General features: G+C 55.5%; 3 protein-coding genes across 3 annotated transcripts; 1 reads left to right on the top strand and 2 right to left on the bottom strand.

Moving 5' to 3' along the window:
- The first annotated feature begins 215 nt into the window (after positions 1-215).
- Arhgap9 (Rho GTPase activating protein 9) lies at positions 216-6,235 on the top strand. The gene is made up of 15 exons (XM_051176123.1): positions 216-317; positions 1,549-1,629; positions 1,803-1,904; positions 2,088-2,146; positions 2,289-2,382; positions 2,583-2,678; positions 2,808-2,906; positions 3,039-3,180; positions 3,270-3,380; positions 4,066-4,164; positions 4,333-4,410; positions 4,529-4,582; positions 4,813-4,947; positions 5,356-5,461; positions 5,963-6,235. Exons 2-15 carry the CDS (start codon positions 1,561-1,563, stop codon positions 6,132-6,134), a joined length of 1,416 nt encoding a protein of 471 aa, XP_051032080.1. The 5' UTR covers positions 216-317; positions 1,549-1,560; the 3' UTR covers positions 6,135-6,235.
- A 385-nt stretch (positions 6,236-6,620) lies between these two features.
- Gli1 (GLI family zinc finger 1) lies at positions 6,621-17,139 on the bottom strand. Its single transcript, XM_051176127.1, has 12 exons — positions 16,911-17,139; positions 14,166-14,291; positions 13,850-13,942; positions 13,020-13,215; positions 12,640-12,784; positions 12,223-12,312; positions 12,004-12,135; positions 11,529-11,678; positions 10,215-10,379; positions 9,635-9,865; positions 8,815-9,082; positions 6,621-8,414 (listed from the first exon to the last, which is right to left on the bottom strand). The coding sequence occupies exons 2-12, from the start codon at positions 14,263-14,265 to the stop codon at positions 6,655-6,657; spliced, it is 3,330 nt and encodes a 1,109-aa protein (XP_051032084.1). The 5' UTR covers positions 14,266-14,291; positions 16,911-17,139; the 3' UTR covers positions 6,621-6,654.
- An 8,141-nt stretch (positions 17,140-25,280) lies between these two features.
- Inhbe (inhibin subunit beta E) lies at positions 25,281-26,720 on the bottom strand. Its single transcript, XM_051176342.1, has 2 exons — positions 26,429-26,720; positions 25,281-26,175 (listed from the first exon to the last, which is right to left on the bottom strand). The coding sequence occupies exons 1-2, from the start codon at positions 26,718-26,720 to the stop codon at positions 25,421-25,423; spliced, it is 1,047 nt and encodes a 348-aa protein (XP_051032299.1). The 3' UTR covers positions 25,281-25,420.
- Between the last annotated feature and the right edge of the window lie 995 nt (positions 26,721-27,715).

Raw genomic sequence — 27,715 nt, 5'->3', positions numbered from 1 at the left:
GCCTGGCTCCCACGTCCCCTGTGTCCTGTGGATGAGAAAAGGGCCCTCTCTCAGCCCCCCCAGCTTGGCCTCTCACGTCTTGGTGCCTTTTACTCTGAAAGATGTGAGGAAGGGGTACTCTCTCCGCCCCCCACCCCACCCCAGCCGGTTCCCCTTTCCTGCAGCCCTGGGGCGGGGTTGCGTGGGGGAGGAGGGAAGTTGGCAACAGGAAGTGAGGAGAACAGCAAAGAAGGCTGTGCGGGGAGAATTTTTTAAAAAGCATCCGGGGACTGGGGTTGCTACCCCTGTCCCAGGGTCACCCTGGCCGGGAGCTGAAGGTGAGTAAATGGGAGAGAGATTGGGAGGGACAGGGGCAGAGTAACCTCCTCCCCCACTTCCCTGACAGGCACCATCCCCCCCCCTCCCGTCAGAACTCCCTCTGTATGCAATCTGGTTGGCCTTCTCTGACATCCAGGGTCCCAGTCCCAAGACCTTGCATCCCCTCCCCCCCCCCAGGCTGGATGCCCAGGAGCAGCTCCCAACGGGACAGAATTCTAAAGAGAAAGGCTGTCTCTTCCTTCAGCTATCAGACCTCTGAGGCACGGACCCCAAGGAATTAGAATGGCCCCAGGAGCCTTATGCTGGGGAAGTAGAAGGCGTCGGTCCTGATACTAGCCAGAGAAGGAACGTGTCTCCCTGGAGGACAGCTCTTAGAACTTGTCAGGTCTGCTGGGTCCTGGTGTAGCAGGGAATGGAGCCGACACAAAGATGGGCAAGGACCACACTGCTCGGTTTCCATTACCCCCTCCTCCCAGTCAGGGCCTGGAACTCGCTCTGTAGGACCAAGCTGGCCTCGGACTCACAGGGATCCCCTAACCTGCTCCCTGAGTGCTGAGATTAGAGGTGTGCAGTCCTGTGCCTGGCTTTATCGTTATCTCTTGACCTCTATTCAAACTTAACCCTCATGTTAGACCCAAAGGGCAGCATTGGGGTCGTTGTATTTATTTTTATGACCGATCACTTCTCAGTGTGGCCACACTGACTAAATAAACATTTTATATGTCCAGTGTTTTGCCAGCTTGTATACCTGTGTACCACCATGCATGCAGTGCCGGCAGAGACCACAAGAGGGCGTCCCATCTCCTGGGACTGCAGTTAGTTTTTTAGCCCTAATGAGGATGCTGAAAATCCAGCTGCACATGCCCTCCCTGCCTTTCCAGAAGGCAGCCAGTGCTCTTAACCACTGAGCCATCTCTCCAGCCCCAGATAAATCGTTCTCTGCCCTTTAGCATTGTTTCTTTAATTGATTATTGGGGACAAGTGGCAGAGCTTAGACCGCCAGAGCTGCCAGGACACGGGCCTCAGCCCCCAGTAACACCTGGACCTCACCTCTGGATGCCGCCCCTGTGCCACAGCCATATTCGAGACACCACTGTCGCCCTGCCTGTCTCACTGTCCTTCAATCTCCTTTTCCCATTTCCCTCTGGGGCCCTCAGAGGGTCAGGTCGCGAGAAGTGTTGAGCTGCTGAGGGACCAGCCGAATGTTGTTTTGTCTCCCCCCAAACCCAGAAACCCGGCTCCATGGAACAGACAGAGACCCTGACCAGGGGTATCGGGGCCCTACACCCTCAGGAATGGCTTGATGCACAGGTGAGGAGCCCCGCCCCCCCCCACGCGTCCCAGTTAACTTTTTATCACTTCTCCCTTAGGCAAGGCGTTCTTCATTCACTACCCACTGTAACAGTAGCCACACCCCTTCCTCTTGCAACCCAGGGCCTCCAGATAGAGGGTCCCCTCTACCTGTCTCAATTCCCCATCCTCAGGGTTTACCGAGCCTCAGCCGAAGCTCCCCCTGGGGAGACGTGTCAGACCAGCGGGCAGCCCTGCAGCCCTGTCCGGCTGAGCCACACCTGGACGACCCCCATGTGAGTGTTTCCTGTCTCTGCACCCTGACTCCTGCTCCTCCACGACTCTTCTTTTCTGGATGCTTGCTTTTCTCCCGTCTCCCCCACCCCCAGACTTTAAGGGACCTCACCCCTTGGACAGAACCCTTGGCGGCTGTGGGTGGCACAGGGTGGCTGGCAGACAATACCCCTTATCTTTCCCAGGAGGAAAAGTCAGGCCTGATCAACATGACCAAGATTGCTCAAGGAGGTCGCAAACTCAGGTGAGGACTGGGGACAAGTGGCAGAGCTCGGATTGCTAGAGGTCTGGGCTGTCGGATTTCACAGGGTGAAAAAAAGCGCAGGCACTCCAGGTCAAATTCTAAAATGACCTTTCCACACCTCTACGCCTCCCCTCCCCCACAGGAAGAACTGGGGCCCGGCTTGGGTGGTGTTAACTGGCAACAGCCTTGTGTTCTACCGAGAGCGGCCGCCGCAGTCTGCGCCCTCCCAAGGCTGGGTGAGCATCGGCCAGGGGATCAGCAAGGGGTCTGGGGGTTACCGGTTTGCCGACTGAGGTGGGGGCGGCGAGGAAGGAAATGGAGAGGGAGGTAAAGCCAGGAGGAAGCGGCTCACCTGCCCCACCCCCACCCCGCCCCAAGAGGGAGGCGGCGAAGAAACAAACTGTTAGTTAGCCTCAGTTTCTCCCATCGTGGCCAGGCGCCAGCTGGAAGCCGGCCGGAAAGCAGCGTGGACCTGCGCGGGGCTGCCCTGGCCAGCGGGCGCCACCTGTCCAGCCGCCGCAACGTCCTGCACGTGAGCGCCCTCCCGCGCGCGCCCCCAAGGACGTGGGGACCCAGTGGGCGGGGTGACCCGAGGGCGCGCGTCCTCGCGGCGTTCCAGGCTCTGCTCGCCGACTGAAGCCTCTCCCCGCCCGGTCCCCAGATCCGGACGGTCCCCGGCCATGAGTTCCTGCTGCAGTCGGACGAGGAGCCGGAGCTGCGAGCCTGGCACCGCGCGCTGCGGGCGGTCATCGAGCGGCTGGTGAGCAGGGTGCAGACCCCTGAAGGGAAGGGGGGACCCGCGAGGGACGAGGGAGCGGGGAAGGGGCCCTGAGCTCGACTCAGGCTGGAATGTGGGGGGGGCGCCCATGCTCTCCCGGCCGCGGGGGTCTAGGACCGCGAGAACCCCCTGGAGCTGCGTCTGTCGGGCTCGGGACCCGCAGAGCTGGCGGAGCTGAGCGCCGGTGAGGATGACGAACTGGAGTCAGAGCCGGTGTCCAAGCCACTGATCCGGCTCAGCAGCCGCAGAGTTTCCAGTACGAAGTGGGGCTGAGCTGGGCGGGCTGGGGTGCAGGGAAGGAAGGAAGGGTCCTCCGGCTGGAGCTCACGCTCCTTGGTGTGGCAGATCGCTGCGCAGAGGGCACTGAGCAGAAGAACCGCGTGCGGAACAAGTTAAAGCGGCTGATCGCCAAGAGACCAACCTTGCAGAGCCTTCAGGAGCGGGGCCTGTTCCGAGGTAGGCGGGGCTGGGCCACCTGGGGCACTCTGCCAGCTTTACTAGGGTTTCTGTTTTGTGCAGTTTTTTGTTTTTGTTTTGGGTTTTGTTTTGATTTTGTTTTTCCCTGTGTTGCTTTGGACCCTGTCCTGGAACTCACTCTGTAGACCAGGCTGGCCTCGAACTCACAGAGATCTGCCTGCTTCTGCCTCTGCTGGAATCAAAGACGTGCACCACCACTGCCCGGCATGTCTTGTGTAAATCTTGGTTTTCGGGTTTCATTATTGTTGAAACAGCCTCTCAGTATCTAATCCCAGGGTCGCTCTCAAACTTGGGCAGTTGGGATTACAGGTAAGAGGCCCTACGATGGGTGGTAGTGCCTCACACCTTTAATCCCAGCACTCTGGTAGAGCGAGGCCAGCCTGGTCCACCCATGGAGTTTTGGGACAGCCAGGGCTACACAGAGAAACCCTGTCCGGAAAAACAAAAACAAAACAAAACAGAAGCGCCATGCCTGGCCTGAGAAGTGTGTTTTCAGGATGTTTGTATTCCCAATCTTAGCATTAACCAAAACTCTAGTGAGACTCAAAGTAGAACTTCCAAACATCCCTGCTTTCCCCCTACTCCTCGTTGTTTGAGGAGCAGAGGGAGGGCACCATTGCTCCCCACGTGACTTTACTGATGTGTCCCCCCAACTCATCTGCAGACCAGGTGTTTGGTTGCCGGTTGGAGTCGCTGTGCCAAAGGGGAGGGGACACCGTGCCCAGCTTCGTCCGGCTTTGTGTGGAGACTGTGGATAAAAAAGGTGGTTTTCCCAAAGACTCCAAAAATCTCCCCTTTCAAGCCCCAGATCCCCTGGCCCCATCTCTACCCTCTCTTCCTCAGATCACAGGCACGCACGCACGCGCGCACGCACGCACGCACGCGCACGCGCACACAGGCTTCCTCATCTTCCCGGTTCCTCTCCTCCTAGGTCTAGATGTGGACGGCATTTACCGGGTGAGCGGGAACCTGGCTGTGGTCCAGAAACTTCGCTTCCTGGTAGACAGAGGTGAGATGCCTGCAATAGTGGATCTAAGAGCCGGGGACCTCAGAGCCCAGATTGGTTCTGAGGGAGGGAGGGGCAGTTGCGCGTCTCTGGTACTGGTCTGTTTTTGTGCACGTTACAGAGCGGGCAGTAACCTCCGATGGGAGATATATGTTCCCCGAACAGCATGGACAAGGTACTTACGTGGGAAGCCACTTACACACCCTCTTTGTACCCCATGGGACCCCCATGTCTGGCCCCTGCAAAGGCTGTCATCCCCATCCTCTCCTTCGTTGCCCTGCCCATGGTCACATTCTTGTGACCTGTCTTGACTGGATTCCCCCTAAGTTCCGGACCTGACCTTTGAGACTGGGTTTCTCTGGTTCTCTTGAGCCTGAAACCCAAGAAACCTCTTCATCCTTCTAGAAGGCAAATTAGATTTAGACAGTGCCGAATGGGATGATATCCATGTGGTCACCGGGGCCTTGAAGCTTTTTTTCCGGGAGCTGCCAGAGCCTCTGGTGCCCACAACACTGCTGCCGAGTTTTCGCGATGCCCTGGGTAAGAGTCAAGAGCTTTGGGCAGCACACCTACACCTGACCCAGGAGGACATGTATAGCGAAGGACAGATCAGAGGGTCCCTTCCGTCTTTACTTACAAGGGTGGGAAATAGTTTACATGCCAACTCTAGTTGCTTTGGGGGCGGAGGTGGAGAAATGTGTGTGCATGTTTAGAGGGCCGGGCTGAAGAGAATTCTGAAAGTCACAGCTGAGCCACGTGAAGGAGTGGAGGCCTGTAGCTCAGCAGTAAATTTTGTGCTTGTTGTGCAAGGCTGTGGGTCGAATCCCTTGTTCCAGCGTGCGTATGGGGTAAGGGTGGTGGTACTAGCAAGCGATATCATTCATGGACGTGGGAAAGAGTGAATTTACCCTAACCTCAGTCCCCTGTCTTTCCCGTTGCTCTCTCTAGAACTTTCTGAGCCAAACCAGTGCCTCTCTGAAATAAAAAAATTAGTGGACTTGCTGCCAAAGCCCAACCATGACACACTGCAGTATATCCTGGAGCACTTATGCAGGTCAGGACCTGAGCAGCCTTGTTCATGCTGGGGAGGACGGAGTGGGCGTCCCATCGGGACTCTGATCACAGAGCCTGGAGATAGGGGCACACCGACATGACGTGTGTCCAAGCGCGTGATAAGACCAGGGTTGCTATGAGAGGAACAAGGGATTCTGTCTCCCTCCCTGGCCCAAGTCTCCCACTGGGTAGGGTGGCTTGTTTAGCTGAACACAAGCCTCTCAGGTTGTGAGCAGAGAGGACTCTGGGGTTGTCCCTGGAGCTCGGAACTGAGCACTTGAACCCGACTGTGGCTCCAGCTTGTGTCCCGAAGCTCTCTCCACTGGCCCATCTCTGCACCCCTCTAAGTCTGTACTCGGTTCCTTCAGCCAGCATGTGGAGGGGTCCCAGAGCGATCTCTGCCCTGCTGACCTAATGGGGCCATGCTGCCTGGTAGCGGTGTTATACTGGTTCATAGTGGGTAACTGTCGCCCATCTCCCCTCTCCTTGGCTTTGTCCCCAGGGTGATTGCTCACTCAGATGAGAACCGAATGACGGCCCACAACCTGGGAATTGTGTTTGGACCAACGCTGTTCCGCCCGGAGCAGGAGACCTCTGACATGGCCGCCCACGTGTTCTACCCTGGGCAGCTGATCCAGCTCATGCTTAATAACTTCCATAGCCTCTTCACCTGACACGGGTGGATGGGCCAGGGAAAGGGCATCTCCTGCCATCTGTCAGCCAGTCTTCTGATTCGGAGACATCCCGTGAGTCCTCCCAAAGGACACTCTCTCACCTGAACCTTTTTTTTTTTTTTTTTTTTTTTTTTTTTTTTTTTTGAGACAGGATTTCTCTGTGGCTTTGGAGCCTGTCCTGAAACTAGCTCTGTAGACCAGGCTGGCCTCCAACTCACAGACATCCGCCTGCCTCTGCCTCCCTTGTGCTGGGATCAAAGGCCTGTACCACTGATGCCCAGTTCACCTGAACTATTAGATGTGGGGGTTTTCTGGAGAGGAAGGGGCCATGAGCCCCACATTCTCTCCCCAAGGTGACGAATACGGCACTTGATCTCAGCGTTCCTTTATTATCAGGAAACTGTCATTATTAAAGTGTTCTCCTGGCACATACATAGACTAAATACAGTCCCCAGCCCGATCCTCCCATCCCTGGGCACCCTGGGAAACAGGATCCATCCAGTTGGGATTCCTTATCCTTTTAGGCACTAGAGTTGAGGAATTGTGTCTCTCCAGGCAGAGACCCCAGTAAGACACTCATGTTACCCACTGCCATGTTGGGGGTCCCAGAGGGAGGTGGGGTGTTTTTAGAGCTGGCCCCTTGCTCATGGGAAGGAGGAGGACTCAGCCCCTGGGCCTCATCCAGAATAGCCACGAAGTCCAGCTGAGTGCTGTCCAGGTCGAGAGAGTCCAGAGGGTTGGACACTTGCCCTTCAGGGGGAGGGTACAAGGCAGGGCCTGCTCCCAGTCTGCCCACTTCTGGATGGCCACAGCTGGGGTTGGTGCCCCCCACCTTGAGAGGTCCATAGCAAGACGGCAATGGCGGCAGAAGCCGGGGTGGTGCTGCTGCTGGCTTATGGGAAGGCCTGTTCACCGCCACCGCGAACGTCTCATGGCACGGTGAAGGGTCAGGAAAGGAGCCGGGCTTGTGACTGGCCAGAGCAGGTGCAAAGCCAGACCCATACGTAGCTGCCGGACCCTTGACAGGGCTCTGATTAGCCTGGGGACCCCCCAGAAACTTGGAGCTCTGATACGGAAGTTCCTGATTGGGGAGCCCTCCCCGGCCCTTGCCCTCCCACAGCAATTCCTGCTGCGACTGAACATAATTACACACGAGCTGAGCTTTGAGCTGTCCTGCGGAATGAGAGGGGGAGTCGAAATTGAGGCCAGGCCTGTGTTCTGGGGGAAGATAATCATGGGGAGGCCGAGGGTAGGCACCTGACTGGGGGTACTGGGGAGGAGGGGGTTGGGAGTAATGGGAAAACGGAGGTTGTGGGCCTGGGGGCCCCTCAGTGGGGTGGGCATTGAGGCAGGGTGCCAGTCCTGTGGAGTTAGACCCCACCAGGCACCCTTGTTCTGGTTTTACCTGCACTTGTCCGTAATGTTCAAGCCGAGGACACTGGCTATAGGCTCCACTTGGAGCCTTAGTGCTGGGATACATCCCAGAATGGGAAGGGAACTCACTCCATGTTTCTGGGGTGGGGTCAGGATAGGAGGCCTGCTGGGGACAGTGGCTAGGGCCATAGCTGGTCAGTGGACCAGGCCCAAGAGGCAGGGACCCCGGACCCCTAGCTCCATAGGGCTCAGCCACCGTTCCCTCTGGTGCCCCGCATCCCAGAGAGTCGCATCCCAGAGAGTCGGCAGATGGGAAGTCCACATACGGGTTCAGACCATTGCCCATCATGGAGGCCCCAACCTCTGGCTCCTCCTGTAGCCCTCTAGTGTCCATAGCAACATTCTCAGTGATGCTGGGGGGCTGTGGTGAATAGACAGAGGTAGGGAGGTGAGGGTCGACGTTCCTTCCCGTTGCCACGCTAGGGGGCGTGTGAACGCATCCCAAGCTCTTAAACCGCTGGACTCTGGCTGGAGCGGGGTGGTCAGCAGCCCGGGCCGGGTCACTGGCCCTCCGGGCGACCCCTGCATCGGGGTTGTATCCCGGGTACTCAGCTCGGCTTCTCCAAGAAGGTACAGGGAGACTTCCCATCCGATCCAGGCTGTGTGCCGGCGCGGGTGGGGTACCACTGCCCCTGGCTGAAGCATATCTTGCACGGAGCATGTAGTGCTGGGCAGGCGTGAGGCCAGGTAGGGAGGACACTCCGTTCTCTGGTGGGGATCCAGGCGGGAAAGGGGAGGCCAGCGAGGAGCGGCGGCTGACGGTGTAGGCCGAACTGATGCTGCTGGAGCTGCTGCTGCGGCGGTCAAGGGAGCCTGGGGGTCCCAGCCGGCGAGACACAGGTGTACCTGCAAATGACAGGAGAAGGGAAGGGGCTAGGGAAACCCTGTGGGCCCCACCCTGCCTATCCCACAGGACAGCCTTGACCTGGAACCCCAGGGTAAAGAGTCCTAGGCTTCTTCACCCTGACCCCGCTGTCTGTCTCAGCAATTCAGGCGATTACAAGTGTGTACGGTACAGCGGCAACGCATCGCAAGTGCAGTGAACACTTGCTGCTCCTGTCCCCACAGTGGTGGGACTTCAGGGGCACAACCGCCACCCCAGATACATATTACAATTCCCGATCGATGGAGGAAAAATGCCTTCAAGGAAGGGGAAATATTGCAACTCAAAGGGTGACCCCGACACCTCAGCCTCTGGACAGGCCCACAGCTTAGCTCAGCAACACCTCCCACACCCAGGTCTCACCAGCATGGGCCAAACTGGGCAGTTTGAGGCCCCGGGACCCTAACGGCCGGAGCTGATGCAGCTGGTCCAGCCTGAGGTTCTCCAGGCGGTGAAGTGTGGAAAGGCCAGTGCCAGCAAGGCAAGGTCCTTCATCCAAGCTGGACAGGTCCTCAGTGCTGCCCCCGGCGTTGCCAGTCATCTCCACACCGCTGTCCGTATTGGCTGCGCTGCCGGCTGGGGAGTGGTCGCTGCTGCAGGAAGATTGTGCTCCGGGGCTCTGCTGCGGTTTCTGGGGGGAGGGGGGAGGAGGAGAGTGGAGAGCGGCACCCACCCCCACTCCCTCTTGGGGAGTGGCTGAAGCCGGTGTCCCGGTGATTGCAAGGGTAGAGAGGACTAAGCCGGCAGGGTTAGGGTGAACTGGAAGAAAATGGGATGGGTCCCACGGTTCTACGACCGTGACAACTTGTCTTCTCCTGTTGGCTCTTTTGAAGAAAACACAAAATACACACACCTAAGGCTTGTAACTATATAGTTAAGTGCTACTTAAGAGCGAGTCCATAGGGGGCTGAGGATTTGCTGAGTGGTGGCGAATTCACTCACGTGTGTTCATATTCCCAGATGGCACAACCCCCCCCCAAAAAAATATGTTGGACCAATTAAACATCTGACGATTGTAACGGCACCCTTAGATCTGGGGTCCATCATGGAGCAACCCTAAAACTAGGGACAGGCAGGCTGGCCGAAGAGGACTGCATGTAGGAGGGGATGGTTCTAGGAACAGGCTGGAAAGAGGTCAGGCATGGCGTGGGGTATGGAGGCAGGACTTCCCAGGCTGGCTCACCATGGTACCCTCCGGCACAGTCAGTCTGCTCTCTTCCCTTATGGGCCCTCCTTCCCTTTCCCGCTTGGGCTCCACCGTGGAAAGGGACGGGGCCCGTGGCAAAGGGCCATCCCCTCGATGCCTCTTGGTCACGTGGGCATCAGGCCCATGCACCGTCTTGACATGTTTACGGAGTGAGCTGGGATCCGTGTAGCGCTTGGTGCAGCCGGGCAGCTTGCACACGTATGGCTTCTGTGGAGTAGCATTGCCGAGCCGGAGGGAAGGCAGAACACAAACAGAATGGGGTAAGTGAGGGAGGACACACAGCCTTCGGGCCAGTGAGAGGGATGTGAGCCCCTGGCGGAGCAAATCAGGAGAGGCTTATAGCAGGGTTAAGAAAACACATGGTGCGAGCCTAAGAAAAAAAGAGGTGATCCCCCTCCCCCCAAGGCTGTGAGGCCACATAAATCCAGAAGTTGAAAGGTCAGGGGTCTACTGTACATTGACTTTCCCCAATGTTTCTGGTATAAATCACGGTGTAGGGTCGTTGCCAGGGGAGGCGGGTATCCCTTAGGAGGGAAGAGTTTGCTGGGGCACTCACCTCATTGGAGTGCGTCCGATTCTGGTGCTTGGCGCGGTCACTGGCGTTGCTGAAGGCCTTGCTGCAGCCTCCATGCTCACACATGTACGGCTTCTCACCCGTATGGGACCGAAGGTGCGTCTTCAGGTTTTCTAGGCGGGAGTATGACTTACGACACCCTTCAAACTGGGGGACATGAGAGGGGTCAAGCAACGTTTCTCAGACAGGACCCAGAGATTTAAGGTTTACACCAGAGAATATAACTAAAATGGGGGGGGCCCACGGGAACCCAAGAGAATCGCAGGAGTTGGTCGGGCACAAGGGCAGGTGGGTGAACTGAAGGCAGAGAAAGCTGGAAAGGGTAGGGGACGGCCAGCCGTGAAGCAGGTCCCCCAGCACAGAGCTGCCCTCAGCAATGATGCCGGGCCTGCCCACCAGGCAAAATATTAGCAAGAGTACTAAGGAGCCTACAGTAAGGGATTCATAAGTATGTTTTTGTTTATTTTATTAATATTTTGGTTTTTCGAGCAGAGTCTCACTGTGTAGCCTTGTCTGTCCTGGAACTCACTCTATAGACCAGGCTGGCCTCGAACTCACAGGGATCAGCTTGCCTCTGCTACCCAAGGACTGAGATTAAGGGTGTGTGCCACTAAAGCCTGGCACATGTTTTCATTTCTTTTAAAATCAAAGGGAAAAATAGGTTTTTCTGATTTGAAACTTAATTTTGTTTTGCTTTTGCTTGCTATTTATTCATCTGTGAGATTGAGTGTCATCTCTAACTAGCCTGGAACTCATCATGTAGCCCAAACTGGCTTTGAACTCACAGAGATCTGCCTGCCTTTGCTGCCTAAGTGCTAGGATTAAGGGTATGCACCATTAGGCCCGGTTTGATTTGGTGTTTCTTTTGAGACAGAGCCTCAAATGCTTGACCCTCCTGCCTCAGCTTTCCAAGTGCTAGGGTTACAGGCATATACCACCATACCAAGAACATATTTTAGGGCCAGCGAGATGGCTCAGTGAGTAGAGAGAGGCATGTGCGGCCAGCCCGCCAAGCCTGTCAACCTGAGTTTGATTCCCCAGGACCCACCTGGCAGAAGGAGCGAGCCAAGACCTGTAGGTTGCCCTCTGACCTTCACACATGCCTTGGAGCGCAAGCTCCTCCCCCGCCCCCCATCCCATCAAATGTAACTGAAAACATTTTAATATATATCAATACACTCATCTTTCCATCAACACAGTCTTCAGCAAGATGTTTAAACGTGTGCTTACGAAGGAAGGGGCGTCGGAGGCAAAAGTCTACCTTGGACCAATATGGGGAGGGGCCAGGTGCCTCACCGTGCACTTGTGCGGCTTCTCGCCCGTGTGTCTGCGCATGTGCACCACCAGCATGTACTGGGCTTTGAAGGGCCTCAGCTCCCTGGAGCAGCCACCCCAGTGGCACACGAACTCCTTCCGCTCCCCGTGGATGTGCTCGCTGTTGATATGCTGAGGAGGGGACAAGACAAGGCTTTCCGGGGCGGGGTTCCCGATGCCACTCAAACCCCAACGCATCCCTTTCATTCAGGCCCCATTCACCCTCCTCAATTCTGCCTCCTGCGGGCGGGCGTAAGCGTCAGGAAGGCAGCGTTTCCCACACCTCAGGCCTTCTAGCCTTCTAGAGCAAAGCTACTCCCAGCTTGGGGCTACAGGATGGAGCGTGCCATCTCTGACCCCAGGACCTTTGAGTGGCCTGCCCGCGGCGGACGGACCATAATGCCCCACTCAGTCTCCCACAGGCTCCCAACAACCACCTGTCACCCCCGGAGCTCACATGCACCAGCTGCTCCTGGGAGTCAAACTCTTGGCTGCAGCCATCCCAGCGGCAGTCGGTCTCATACACAGATTCAGGCTCAGGTTTCTCCTCCAGCTCTTCCCGCCCATCCAGCATCCCCAGCAGGGGATCCTAGGGCCGGGGAGACACTCTTAGGCTCACGGGTGGTGAGTTTTGTTTTGCTCGGGTCCCATAGCGAGCGCCCGCCCTCTCCCTTACCTGTGTGCCTGTGGAGTTGGGGCTGGACAGGTCCCCTTCCAGCGGCTCCTCTGGGCATTTGCCCACCAGCATGTCCAGCTCTGACTTCAGCTTCTCCAGGGGGAGAGGCAGGGGGAGAGGATGGAGGAGTCAGAAAGGGTGCCAGCCTTCTCTGCCCTATGGGCCCCCACCCAATAGCAGGGCTCCCGTGAGTGTGGACGGACTTCCTCAACGGGATGGACAGGACGTGTGCTCTCGACTGAGAAAGTCTGAGTGGAGCTGGCTGAGGGAAGGAGGAACCTGCCATCCACACCTCTACCTTCCTAGCACCAAAGGCTTTTATGTGCCAGCTTCCTTCACCTTCCCCTCTGCTAAGTTCATCACCCACCTAGCCTGAGCTGGGGAAGCCAAGTACGGTGGCAATGTGGACAGCCCCACCTGGCAGGTCTGATGTGGTCCCCGGGACTGATGATGAAGCATCATTGCACTCCGAGCAGAGTCATGTGGAACACAGGGCTGGGCTCCATAGGAAGGCGAAGTCCCTTTTTGGTGACTCATCTGGGGTGGGAATCCTAGAGATGGGCTAGGTGAAGAGGAGACTGTTATTTAAGACTACCAGTCATCAGAGTCCTTGCTCTGTTCTGTGGGGTTCTGGAAGGCTTGGCTGAGTAAGCTTCAGGGAGATTCTGAAAAGGGTTCCAGTGCTTTGGGGGGGGGCGGTTAGGGATTCAGGCTGGGCTGGAGGTTTGAAGGGTCTGAGTCTTCTAATGGGTTTCAGTACATATTTTAGGGGCCTCTCAGCTGGAGGCAGCCAGCACCTCATGGTGCCAATGGAGAGATGGCCGTAGGAGCCTCCTGGAGATGAGCAGCGCGAGTTGATAAAAGCCACAAGGGAGCTGGGTGAGGTACGGATGACAGTCTGTAGATCCAGGCTGGCATCAGACAGAGGTGAAATGGACAATGCCCGCTTCTTTGTCAATTTGACCGAACTCCGGGGAGGAGGGAAGACTGGTCCTAGGGCAGGAGACGGGAGTCAAGACACAGCAAAGGGGGCTGCAGAGCGGGCTCAGAGGTTAAGAGCATTGGCTGCTCTTCCAGAGGACCCGAGTTTGATTCCCAGCACCCACACCTAACACCTATAACTGCAGCTCCAAGGGTGCCCTGCACCTTCGCACTCACGTGTGCAAACCCGCACAGACACACACAGAGGTTATTATTATTTTTTTTTTTTAAATTAGGGTGCTGGAGAGCTGGCTCAGAGGTTAAGAGCACTGGCTGTTCTTCCAAAGGACCTGAGTTCAATTCCCAGCAACCACATGCCATCATCTGTAATGAGATCTGGTGCCCTCTTCTGGTCTGTAGACGCATATGCAGGCAGAATGCTGTATATATAATAAATAAGTAAAAATTAAAAAGAAAAGAAAGATGCAGTAAAGTGTCTCAGTGCACTCAGTATGTAGGGCTGACTCAAAAGACCAATTTTTTTTTCTTTTTTGCCTTGGTGGACCCAGGACCTCTTGATGGCTCTCTGATGCCTGTCATCTCTGGACACCTTCTTCCATGGAGCTTGGTCCTTGCCTTCCCATTTCCTCCTTCAAAAGAAGTCCCAGAGGGGCAGAGAAGGAGCAGAGATCGCCCAAGTCCTCACCCTCCGAGCAGCCGTTGGTCTCTCTGGCAGACCCATAACCCTGGGGCCCTGACATAAAGTTGGCTTGGTGGCAAAAGGGCAAACCAGAAAATCCTAGAAGAGAGAGACAGCAGGCAGGGGGCATTTGATGGGGACACACAGGACTTACCTTGGGACCCCACGTGAGATATGACCCCCGACTCCAAGCATGCATGGCATGGGGGCTGGAAATCCTCCTGTAGATAGGAAACTATCGTGGGGAAGGGATGAGACTGAGAGGACTCCTAGGTGAGATCTGCCCACTCCTCAAGTCCCAGGGACTGGTAAACACGCTCACCTTCTGTCCCCAGGCTGGGGACCCCTTGGTTAGGGAGGGGCCGGAGACAGCACGGGTCACCATAGCTATTGACTTGTGGCGGAGTCATTGAGTTGAACATGGTGTCTCAGAGGCGGACGAGGGACACTGCACACAGGAATGCAGATTTGCCAAGTTATAACGATGGCGAGAAACAAGATAAATGGCCATCTCAGGCGCAAAACCACGGCCAGCATGTCCCTTGTGCCCCTAACCTCTCAGAGATTGGTCATGGAAATCACGTTGAAAATAATGTCACTGAGCAGCGTTAAAAAGGAAGAAACAGCCCTCAAGGGAAGGCAGAAGCAGCCTGCCGGGCCTGGGGATCTTTTGGGGGAACGGGGTAAGGGCCTCGTGGTCTGTGTATTCACACGGGAAAGTTATGGACTAATTGATCCGACATAAATTCCAGGTGGTTTTCATGCCATGCTCCATCCCTCCACTGCTTCTCGTCTGGCCATGGCCAGCTTTGAAGAGTGACTGAGGAACTTCATGCCCAGGGCTGCCACAGCCCAAGAACGCCTATGCAATCTCCCCAGTGTCCACTAGAGGGAGACCTCGCTTCAGTCCAGATTGGCTGGTGGGGCCAGAAGAGAACACAAACGATCTGTCCTCTCAGCAGAGAGAGAACTGTGTGTGGGAGGGAAAAGCGCTTCGAAGCACAGCGTCTCCTGTCTGTTGAGTAGAAAGGATGGAGGCTAAAGTCATTCCGAGGCGCGTGGAGCCTGGGCCCACCTAACCCTTTTGGCCTGGGGACGGGGGAGTGGATAGGAACTCTGGGGAAGGGCTTAATGAAGATGAGAAAACCCAGTCCTCTATTGCAAAGGATCAAGACAGCCAGGCGAGGGTGCGAGGTCCAGTTTTCCTTCTCCCAACCAGTTTTCACTCCGCTCCACGTTTTCCGGTGTTCCGGGAGCGGAGGGTGGGGCGGGGCGGGGTGGGGTGGAGAACCACCGGGAGCGGGCCGGCCGGCGCGGTGGGTGATCCCGGGATGCTGGGTTTTAGGGTGAGGGCGGGGCAAGATGGGGAACGGAACCCGGACCCTACGACCCAGCCCAAGAGCTGCAGCCGGGGCTGTACCTATGCTAACTCCTCCTTTTCCAGCTGAGACCCGGATCCCGCATCCAAGACCTCCCAGCTCGACCTTGGCACTCACGCTGGGGGGTGGGGGGCACAGCTGGCTGGCAGCTGGACGAGGGGGCACGTCTCCTGCCTCCTCCGCTGTGACTCACTCGAGGCAAGGGGGAGGACCTGCAAACGACCCCCGGACACCACACGCCCCCTCAGAGAGAGATGTCACTCTTCCTGTCCCATCGCCCGGCCACCCCAGGAGACACGACGAGAAGGGGGCGACGGCCCTCCTCGCCCACGCGCGCCACAGCCTACACGCACGCCTCCCCCTTCATCCTAGTAAAGATGTCTCCAGCGAGCTTTTCCAGTTTCCAGTGAGGGTTTTTCTGGGCGGGATGGGGGAGAGAGCACTCGGGATTACCCTGCCAGAGACCCGAATCATCTTCAGTGTCTATTTTCCAGAGTCCTGTGCGTACCCCTTCTCCCCAACTCCCAGGAGCCGGCCCCACCCCCTTCTCCCGGCCCCGCCTTCCCCGCCCCCGTGCCTTCTCGGCCCACCCAAGTCGCCGCCGCAGGCTCCGGCTGCAGACGGCTCAGCTTCCCCCGCCCGTCCGGGGAGCCCAGAAAAGCGGGGGGGGGGGGGGGTGACGGGTGGAACATTCTTCCCTTCTCTCTCTCTCAACGCATCCTGAAAGCAGGCAGTGACGCGCGGGGTGGGGGACACTATTGGGAAGTGGGGTCCCTATGGTGGAGTGGGAAAGAAGAAACCAGAACCTACAGTGCCCGAGTCCACACGGTGCGCGTGGAGAGGACACCTTGGGCTCCCGAGTTTCACAGCCGGCCTCCTAAGGGTTAACCCCTGCAGACCCCCGGGAACCCCCTAGTGACGTCAAGGGCGAGCCGGAGACGTCCGTCCGGCGGGGATGCCCAGGAGATAATGGGGTGGGGGTCCTTCTGAACCCCGCCCCCTAGGGGAAAAATCTCCCGCGTTCAAGAACTTTCCTCCCAAAAAACTGCCCGTCTCGCTCGCTGCACTGGAGGGGAAGACCTCTACCATGAAGGCCCCCTTCTCCAGGCGCCCAGAGCGCTCGGTCTCTGTCCCCAAAGCTAACTGTCCCGGGTTGATTGTTTCAGGGTCATGGGGCCTGAAAGAGGATTCAGAGCGGGGAGCAAGGGCAGGCAGGGTGGTCTAAGCCAGAGGAGGGGCCTCGGTCCCCAGCTCCCGTTTGGGCGGGGGGCCAGCGGGACACACAAGCTGGCAGTGGCCAGTGGTCCCGCTCTGCTCCAGCAGGGGTCTCCTGGCGCCTGGCTTCAGCTGCCCCGGTGGTCCCGAGGTCAGGGGGTCAAGACAAGGTCTCCCCAGAGCTCGCTCTTCCTCGGGGCCTCGCCCACAGTCCTTGGGACTAAGAGGCACAGATTTGCTACGGATTTCTCCCCTTGCTCTTAAGGCCTACACTACACGTTTGGAAACCCACCCAGCTTCCTTCCTAGTCCAAAAAACACTCCTTTGCCCCCAAACCCAAGCCTCCGCCGGGACGTCTGTCACAACACGGGTCAAGAGTCCAATCCCAGCCCGGCCCTCAGTGACTTTGTTGCCTCCAACACGCCTGCTCCCCCACCCCACCGAGCGCTTTCCAAAGGAGCCCAGACACGCACCTGGAGCTCCCTCTACCACGCAGACCTCCAGCTGGCTGTCCCAGCGGCCTCTTCATGCCAACATCAAGAAAGGGAGATATTTCTAATAGGTGGGAGAGCGCAGACAAAGAGACCAGGGACAGACAGACTGCCAGAAGAAAAAGGAGATAGGGAGGAAAAGTAGGCACGGATTAAAGCAAAAACGGGAAAAACATCCAAACTTCCTAATAGCGCACCCCAGTCTCTCCCACCCCACATTGCCTCTGCTGCGCTCCGGGTCTCCTTGTGGGATGGGGTGAGTCCCTGGGCATCGCAGCATCTCCTCGCCCCCTCCCCCACCGCTCCCAGGTGGTCTCCCCTCCCTGCCCCTCCTCTCACCTCGGTCGGGGCGCACGGCTCGGGATGCGCGGTCCAGGTTTGGAAACTGGGCGGGGGTGGGGGGGTGTGAGGCGGGGAGGGGGGCGACAGGGCCGCTGCCGGGCAGCTTCAGTGCCACCCCACCCCCCCAACCTGGCCCCCGGCCCTCCCGCCGGCCCAGCCCGCCGGGCCGCGAGCCGGGACCACCCGCGAGAAGCGCAAACTTTTTTTTCCCCTTTTGCAAAAACTTTTTCTCGCTCTTGCTACCGGCGCGCCGCCGCTCTTCCCGCTCACTGCCCTCCAGTACCCTTCCTCTAGGCCGCTCTAGAAGATGAGGCGGGTGGCTAGAAGTTAGAGAGGGGGTGCCGGGCTTATGGCACCCCCAGGACCCCCAGGATCCTCCCCCTCCCTCGAGGGACCCTATACTGCCTACAACCCCCCCTCCCGAACACGCTGCTCTTGGTGCGCGGTAAATCCCGGCGCGGATCCCTGGACCGGCTGTCCACGAAGAGGACCTGAACCAGAGCCAGGAAAACATTGAGGAAAATATTGCGCGGCCGGAGAGGGCGGGCGGGGGAGGGAGGGGGGAGCTCGCCCCAGAAAGTTAACTTTGCAGGTACGGCCGTCAGCTCTGATTGGTCTTAACTGAGCCTTCTCCATGTTGTGGTCTACTGGCCAGCGTCACTCTGGGGATGGGACGTGGAGGATTTGGGAGATTTGGGTTTGGGCAAAAGGAGTTGGGTTGGCTGCAGTAGGAAGGTTTTTTTTTTGGGGGGGGGGTGATATGAGGCCTAAGGAGCATGAGAGAGGAGCATGGGCTGCAGTTGTAAGTGCTGGGTGTGTGTTCACAGATCACCCATGCGGCGTGCTCTCTCCAAAGGATCTCTCCACAGAACCCCCGTTCTCCCATCTCCAAATTCTGGATACTGCGGCAGCCTGCACGCCTCTCTCTTTAAGGCTTCCTGCCCTCTGCTGGTCATCCTCGCACATGGCACTCGTATGTGCGCAGCCGACTTGATTGCACTGGCAAAATTAAGGACATTTGACAGGTTCCCTTCAGTTAAAAGCCCAGGGAGGGAGCTGTGTGAGCCCAATGAAACAGAAGGGCACACCAGGGAAGATTGCTAGTCCTCAAGGTAGTGCCTGATGGGGAGCAGCCTGTCTCTTTGGATTTGTGTGGCTGTGGTGACTGGACACAGGGGAGAAGGCAGCTAGTTCCGTTTCCCACCTGGGAGAGAAGCAAATGCATGGAGGAAAAAGCAGTCCCTTCCCTCAAAAAGATCTTTCTCGGGCCTGCAAGGTAAGTGTGTTGAAACAAACAAGGTGAAGCTAGGGACCAATTTGAGACCTTACAATTGTGGGGGTGGGAACAGATAATGGGCCAACCTGCCACTCCGCATGACTGACAGGTTCCATCCATAGCAGGTACGGGGAGCCGTGGTCAGGGCAGACCAGTGACCACAGAGAAGGAGCGCTGCGTATGTGTGACCCACTTTCCACAGCCGGGCAATTATGGAACCTCGTGCTTTCAAGACCCCTCTGTGGTCTTCTGACTTCTGCGGGAGGGGAATTGTTTCGTGTTTTGGAGTCAAGAGCATACTCTGAAGCTCAGGCTGACCTAGAACTCCTATCCTCAATTTACTAAGTGCCGGGATGACAAGCACAAACCAGCCAGAGTCCTGGCTGCTTTTGTGTGTCAAGGTGGGAGAAGCTAGAGCCATCACAGAGGAAGGGACCTCAGGTGTCATCCAGCTGAAAGGCATTTTCTCAATTAGTGATTGATGGGGGAGGGTCAAGTTCCTGGTGGGTGGTGCCCTCCCTCAGCTGGTAATCCTGGATTCTATAAGAAAGTAGGCTGAGGGCTGGAGGGCTTGGTGGTTAAGAGCACTGACTGCTCTTCCAGAGGACCTGGGTTCAATTCTCAACATCCACATGACAGCTCACAACTGTCTGTAACTCCAAGATCTGACACCCTCACACAGACATACATGCAGGCAAAACACCAATGCACATAAAGTAAAAATAAATAAATTATATCTATAAAAAATAATGAAAGCAGACTGAGCAAGCCAGTAACAGCACCCTCCATGGCCTCTGCATCAGCTCCTGCCTCCAGGATTCTGCCCAGTTTGAGTTCCTGTCCTGACTTCCTTCAGTGATGATCAGCAATGTGGAAGCGTGAGCCAGACAAACCTTTCCTCCCCACTTGCTTTAAGGTCCTGGTGTTTTGTCACAGCACTGGAAACCCTAAGAAAAACAGTCTCTTCCAGATTTATTTTTTAATTACTTTACTTTTTGTTTTTTGAAACAGTGTTTCTCTGTAACAGTACTGGCTGTCCTGGAACTTGCTCTGTAGACCAGGCTGGCCTCAAACACACAGAGATCCCGCCTGCCTCTGCCCCCTGAGTACTGGGACTAAAGGCATGCACTACCACCACCCAGTTTATTTAAAATTTTTATATTATTTTTTAATGATTATGTATTTAAATGTGTATGAATGTTTTGCCTGTGTGTATATATGTGTACTACTTGAATTTCTGGTGCCTGGGGAAGTCAGAGAGAGGGTCAGGTCCTTTGTGCCTGGAGTTAGGAAAGGTGGTGAGGGACCATGTGTGTGCTGGAAATTGAATTCAGGTCCTGTGGAAGAAGAGTCAGTGCTCTCAATCACTGAACCACCTCTCCAGCCCTGATGATTGATTGATTGATTATTTTATTTGAAGTAGAGTCCCTCCATATTAGCTCTGGCTATCCTGGAATTCTCTATGTAGACCTGGCCTTGAACTCACAGACAGCAACAACAACAGCAAAAAAGCCTGTGTTTCCATGCTCAGGTATCTACCTTACTTTTGTTAAGATTTTACTTATCATGTATACAGTGTTTTGCCTGCATGTGCACCTGCAGGCCAGAAGAGGGCACCAGATGCCATTACAGATGGTTGTGAGCCACCATGTGGTCACTGGAATTGAACTCAGATCCCCTCGAAGAGCCGCCAGTGCTCTTAACCCCTGAGCCATCTCCCCAATCCTCTTTTTTAAAATTTAGTTTATTTTGCACTTTATTTATTGTGTGTACCTGTAGCAGAGGGTGCACTTGAGTGCTGTTTTAGTCACTTTTGTTATGATGAGACATCGTGACCCACGGCAACTCTTAAAAAAGAAAGCATTTAATTAGGGCTGGCTTACAGTTTCAGAAGTTTCATCCATTATCATCATGGCAGGGATTATGGTGCCAGGCATGGCGCTGGAGAAGGCGCTGAGGGCTACATCCTGACCCTCTGGCAGAGAAACACTGGGCTTGGCACGGGCAGCGGTGGTGCACGCCTTTAAACCAGCTCTCGGGAGGCAGAGGCGGGAGGATCTCTGTGAGTTCAAGGCCAGCCTGGTCTACAGAGAGTTCCAGGACAGCTTCCACAGCTACAGAGAAACCCTGTCTTGAAGAACACACACACACCAAAAAAGAAAGAAAGAAAGAAAGAAAGAAAGAAAGAAAGAAGGAAAGAAAGAGAGAGAAAACTCAAAGTGGACTTCAGTGACACATTTCCTCCAGCAAGGCCACACCTCCCGACCCTTATAATCCTTTCATATAGTGCTGCTCCCTAGTGACAAAGCATTCAGCTAGATGAGTCTGAGAGAACCAATCTTATTATTATTATTTACAGTGTTCTGCCTGCATGTGCACCTGCAGGCCAGAAGAGGGCGCCAGATATCATTACAGATGGCTGTGAGCCACCATGTGGTTGCTGGAATTGAACTCAGATCCTCTGGAAGAGCAGCTGGTGCTCTCAACCTCTGAGCCATCTCTCCAGCACCCTCCAGGACTTCTAATAAAGTTAAATGTTGATTCGGAGGGCAGAGTCAGTGACTGGCTGACCAGAATTAGCCACAGATACATTGTTGGACCAAGGGAGTCGAATAGAAAGGGATGGGAAGAGATAGAGAGGGGATTGGAGATATTTCAATGACTTTTTGATCTGGGAAGCAGAGAGTAGGTTCAGCCATGGCTCCTCCACTGTTCTTTGGATTTATCAGGCTTTTATCTTAGTTTCTGACTCCCCACTTTTTATTAATACTAGAACAATTAAGGTAAATGCATCAGGACACACCTTCCAATCTTTCCCAGAGAGTTCTACCAACTGGGACCAAGCATTCAATAGACAAGCCTCTGAGGGCATCTCACTCAAGCCAACACAACAGCTTGTAGGCACTGGTTCACTCCATTCAACCTGTGGTTAATCCAAGTATTCAGGCTTGGCAGTGGTGGGTGCCTTTATGTGCAGAATCAGCTCATCAGCTCTCCACCTTGCTTTTTTTTGTTTTGTTTTTCAGACAGGGTGTCTCTGTATTGCTTTGGAGCCCATCCTGGAACTCACTCTGTAGGCCAGGCTGGCCTCAAACTCATAGAGATCCGCCTCCCTCTGCCTCCCAAGTGCTGAGATTAAAAGTGTGCACCACCACTGCCCAGAAGTTGTTTTGTTGTTATTTGTTTTTCAAGACAGGGTTTCTCTGTGTGGCCTTGGCTGTTCTGGAACTTGTTCTGTAGACCAGGCTGCCCTTGAACTAAGAGATCGCCTACCTCTGCCTCTCAAGTGCTAGGACTGAAGGTGTGTGCCATCACCATCCTGGGGTAGAATATTGTTTTAAGGTGAGTGGCTTTTGTTTTTACTGCATTAGTTTAACTTGGTGAAGCTGTGATTCTTTGCCTGTTTGAAACACCTGATGATCCTAATAAAGAGCTGATCGGCCATAGCCAGGCGGGAGCAAGGAAGAGAGTATAAAAACAAGGAAGAGGAGAGCGACAAGAGGAGGACTTCAGGGGTCAGACACCCAGACACCCAGACACACAGACACACAGACACCCTGACACCCAGACACACAGACACCCAGACACCCTGACACCCAGACACACAGACACCCTCACACCCAGACACCCAGACACACAGACACACAGACACACAGACACACAGACACCCTCACACCCTCACACCCAGACACCCAGACACACAGACACACAGACACCCTCACACCCTGACACACAGACACACAGACACACAGACACCCTCACACCCAGACACACAGACACACAGACACCCTCACACCCAGACACACAGACACCCAGACACACAGACACACAGACACCCTGACACCCTCACACCTAGACACCCAGACACACAGACACCCTGACACCCAGACACACAGACACACAGACACCCTGACACCCTGACACCCAGACACCCAGACACACAGACACCCTCACACCCTGATGACCAGACACACAGACACACAGACACACAGACACCCTCACACCCTCACACACAGACACACAGACACACAGACACCCTCACACCCTGACACCCAGACACACAGACACCCAGACACACAGACACCCTCACACCCAGACACCCTGACACCCAGACACACTGACACCCAGACACACAGACACACAGACACCCAGACACCCTCACACCCAGACACCCAGACACCCTCACACCCTGACACCCAGACACCCAGACACCAGACACCCAGACACACAGACACCCTGACACCCAGACACACAGACACACAGACACCCAGACACACAGACACCCTCACACCCTGACACCCAGACACCCTGACACCCTGACACCCTCACACCCAGACACACAGACACACAGACACCCAGACACCCAGACACACAGACACACAGACACCCAGACACCCTGACACCCAGACACCCTGACACCCAGACACACAGACACCCTGATGACCAGACACCCTGACACCCAGACACCCTGACACCCTCACACCCAGACACACAGACACCCTGACACCCAGACACACAGACACCCAGACACACAGACACACAGACACCATCACACCCAGACACCCTGACACCCAGACACCCTGACACCCTGACACCCAGACACCCAGACACCAGACACCCAGACACCCAGCAAGCCACAGAGTAAGAAGGAAAGTAAGATATATAGAAGTAAGAAAGATAAAGCCCAGAACGAAAAGGCAGATGGGTTCATTTAAAGATAATAAAAGCTGGCTAGAAACAAGCCAACCTAAGGCTGGACATTCATGAGCCTCCGTGTATGATTTACTTGGGAGCTGGGTGGTGGCCCCCAAAAGAGACAAAAAAATCTTAGTACACCATCCAGTTAGCCATCTTTTTGTTTGTTTTTGTTTTGTTTTTGTTTTTGAGACAGGGTCTTTCCCTAAACTTGACATGCATCAATTCAGATAGCCTTCTTCTGAGTACTGGGGTCACAGATGTCCCCACCCTGGAATTTTACAGTGATACTGGGAACCAACACAAATTCTATCTTGTGTGTCAGGTTCTTTACCTAAAGAGCTGCCCGCAGCCTCTCTTAGCTGAAGTAACTTGAGGGTCATCTATTGGATTTTATGTGCATGAGTGTTTTGCCTGCATGCATGTATGTGTACCACATGTGTGCTCACTGACTGTGGAGGTCAGGAGAGGGTGCCAGGCTCCATGGAGCTGCAGCTTTGATGGCTCAACCGCCATGTGGATGACAGGGACCAAACCGCGCTGTCCTCTGTGAGCAACACGGTCACACTGTCTTAAACACTGGGTCAATGCCCCTATTTTTAACTCTTTATTAAAATATTCATTCATTTGTTTGTTTGTTTGTTTGTTGAGAAAGGGTTTCTTTACATAGCCCTGGAACTCACTCTGTAGCCCAGGCTGGCCAACTCAGAGATCTGCCTGCCTCAGTCTCCTAAGTGTTGGGATTACAGGCATGCACCACCACTGCCTGGCTATTTTTATTTTTAATTGTGGGGTACGTGTACATGAGTGTGGGTGAAGGTCCTTCAGAGCTGGAGTTACAGGTAGTTTGTGAGCCGCCTGGCATGGGATCTAGGCATTGTAGGTACTCTTAAATAATTTTTAAGAAGATGAATTGATGCTTCTTACGTGTGACATCCATATTTCAGCATTGTGTTAAAATTTAAAGGCAAAAAGCATGGTAACAAAAGAACACACAGCCAGGTATGATGATTTATGCCTTTAATTCCAGCACTGGGGAGGCTGAGGCAGGATTGAGAGATCCAGGCCAGCAGTTTCAAAAACAACAAGGTGTGTGTGAGGTGGAGAGATGGCTCAGCTGTTAGGCACACTTGTTTCTCTTACTGAGGACCTGAGTTCTGCTGGCAGCTCCCACGGGGTCTTGTAACTCCAGTTCCAGGGAATCCAGCGCCCTCTCCTGACCTCCACAGGTATTGCACTATATGCAGATGAAAGACTCACACATATGAAATAAAAATAAGTTTTGGTTTTCCCGATACAGGGTTTCACTACACTACACAGACAGCCTTGGCTGTCTTGGAATGCTCTTTGTAGACCAGTCTGGCCTTGAACTCACAGAGATCCACTTCCCTTTGCCTCCCCCGAGTGCTGTAATTATAAGTGCAAACCACCACACCCTGTCCCTACTGTAGAACCTAGAAGTAATAATAAGAGGCAAATAGCATCTTAGCATTACTATGAAAGTGGTTTCGAAAACTCGGAGAGGGCTTTGGGGACCTGCCAGAGGTCCCCAGACCACTCTTTGCTTACGGCCAATCACACCAACCCCTACCACAACTCACTGTTGCCTTCCTTTCTCGTTTTTATTACGAAAGTATAAATTACATCTTTACGGGCCCAGCATCCCTTCTTACTCACAATTCCAGGACCTCCTAATTCCCTGACTCCTCCACCGCTTCCTCTTGACATCTCTTCAAACCAGGCATCAGTCCCTGTTCTTAGTGCTCCCTTGGCACTTCCAACCTGCTGGGACCTCTACTCCCTGCTTCGCTGTTTGAGGGATTTCTTTCCCGGGGAGAGACTAAGTGATTGTCCCTGCTGCCTTCTTTCCCTCCCACGACATCCCCTGCTGTCCTGGAACAGGGCTCGATGTAGGAAATGGTGCTGGCCAGGCAGTCCCCTTGAGAGGAAACAGTTTACCCATCTGTCCGCATTTGCAACCGCCTGAAATAGACGGGAATCTAGGGCAAGGAAATGCCCATTTGAGTTCCATGGGGGTCAAGCCCAGTCACACCGCCAGGTAGCCTTGTTGGATGTCTGCGTGGGTCAGCAGACCCCGTGCTTCCAGACACGGGAGTCTTTTGCCGGGGATCCTCCAACCTGAACCTTGAACTTCACTCAGAGCCGTCAGGCCCTATTGCTAGCTGCAGCCACAGGCCTCCACTACCATGTCTGGCACATCGGTCTTGACCACATTGCCGTTGTGGTCGAGGTAGAGCAGTGAGAGAGGTCTTCGTGCAGTGGGGACACAGCAGGACGAGCCCGCAGGCCAAGGGTTGTTGGCTTTGAGGAGGCTGAAGACAGCGGAATGGAAGGAGGCGGCGATGCCAGGGCTGCCAGCCAGGTGGGGCGGGCATTGCCCGCTGCAATAATTCAGATGGTACCCTTCTGGCTGCAGGATCCAGTCCTGCCACCCCAGCTCCTGGAAGTCCACATAGTGGTCTCGCCTACAGCATAAGGGGGTCTCCGGCTCACAGGTGGGGGTCCTCCTTCTGGCCCGGCCTGCTCCGGGTTCAGCAGCTCGGATCTTAAGTTCCAAGAAGGGACGCTGCTGTCCCTCTGTGTCCAAGAGCCGGCGTGGCCGTGGAACGACAGTGCTGTGAGGGTCCAGGGGTCTGTAGTCCAGCTGGAGTTTCACGACTCCAGACTCCTCACCGCGCAGGCCGCTAGAGGGCAGAGTCAGGGCGTGCCAGCCCGAGGAAGTCGTCCTGTGCTCGGTTAGGAAGGTGCGGGATCCCCGGCAGCCGCTGGTGCCGCAACGGGAGGTCCTCAGGTTGAGCGTGCCAGGGAAGGACGGGGGCACGTGCAGCCAGAGGCGAGCATGGTACAGTTGGTGGGAACGAAGAGGGGACAGCTGGAAGGTGAGCATGCAGCGCTGGGCTGAAGTGGATTTGTCTGCTCAAACGATCAAAAAACAGAGGGGAAAAAAAAAAAAGAAAGAAAGAAAAGAAAAATGTGAACAGAAAAATGTGAACAGAGACAAGCTTCCCTTTGACACGCCCGCCACTCAGGTCTCTGGGAAGAGCCTGGACTACCTCACAACCAACATCCTCAGCTCCGCCTTCTCCTGCCTGCCACACCCCATTCCTCCTGCCTCGCTTGCAGGACTCCCTTCCTCCATTTCCCTGTCTCTCTCCACCTCACCCACCTACGACGGTGGCAAAGCTGATGACTTCCTCCCGGTTGCCAGGAGCCACGCTCCGGGGCTGCAGTCTCCGGAGGGCTCTGGTTAGCGCTGCCTGGGGCAGAGGGCGAGTTATTCTGGGACGGCTGGTCAGGTGCAGCCCCTCCAGGATTTGCTGCTTGGCTAGCTCTAGGACCAGAGCACGTTCTCCTCGGGGTGCCAGGGTCGGGCCCCCACAGGACGGGCACGCAGATCTTGTGCTCTGCACCCACACCAACGCCCACAGCAGCACTGGCCAGAGCTCTGAAAGCCCCATGCTCCAGGTAGATAGATGGTAGTTGAGAGCCTCGGATGGCAATCGAATGAGCCACAGAGGGAGCAGCAGGAGCGGCAGCTGTGTCACAGCAGCTCTTGACAAAGGGCAGAGCTACTTGTCCTCGGTGGCCTGGGGCTCAGCATGCCTGAGAGCAGTTCAGCTGATGGGCAGCTATGTTTGACCCTCGCGGCTCGCGACTGACCACTGAGCAGGGCCTCTTTAGAGCCAACTGCTTGGGCTCCCTCACCTAGTGGTCAGCCAGCAGACCCAACCTCTGAGCCTTAGGATTGGCCAACTGCACTGCCCATCAAGGCCCCTGCAGGGCGTGGAGGTCTCCCCTGGGGCTTTAGGTAGGGGTGTAGGGGGGCGGGGGGGGGGAGAGTGCAACGTGGAATACATGATGCAAGAAACAGGGTAGTTTCATATGCTCAGTTCCCAAGGGGAAGGACTCCATAGGAGCTAGGTGGGGATGGGCGGCTCCCTTACATGCCATCTTCCCAGATTGCCCACGACTTCTGTAATGGTTTCATGAGGCAGCCATGGGTGCCAATGGTTAGTCGTCCGGGGATCTCCGGGTCAGAAGAATTGTGGTCTCCATTTCACCTTTACACCTGGGTCAGGGTGCGAGTTTGGATGAGGCGGTAGGAAAATTAGAGTCCTCTTGCTCAGGCCAAGGTGGCAGTACCACGGGACACTCACATTACCTTTTGACCCTGCCTGTGCTGGCTGCCCAGAGTCCAACTGGGAGAGGGCCAGAGCTAGGGGTGAGGACGTGCTTCCGTGATGTCTGGGGAAACCCAGAGAGGTGGGGGCGATGGTGATGCAACCCGACAGCAGGGCAGAGTCCATCAAGGCTGGCTGGGGCATGCGCGTTGCGGGGCCTGTGAGTCCATCGAGGCTGATGGGGGCATGCACCTTGCAGAGCCTGTGCCCAGAGACTACTTGAGGGCCCACTGTAGGAGTTGGCCAAATCTGAGGCATCCTAGGTGTTGTGC

Source organism: Phodopus roborovskii, unplaced genomic scaffold, assembly GCF_943737965.1.
Source record: "Phodopus roborovskii unplaced genomic scaffold, PHOROB, whole genome shotgun sequence".
NCBI classification, from domain to species: Eukaryota; Metazoa; Chordata; class Mammalia; order Rodentia; family Cricetidae; genus Phodopus; species Phodopus roborovskii.
Note: the sequence above shows the minus strand (reverse complement) of the source record. Positions and strands in the feature narration are given on the sequence as shown.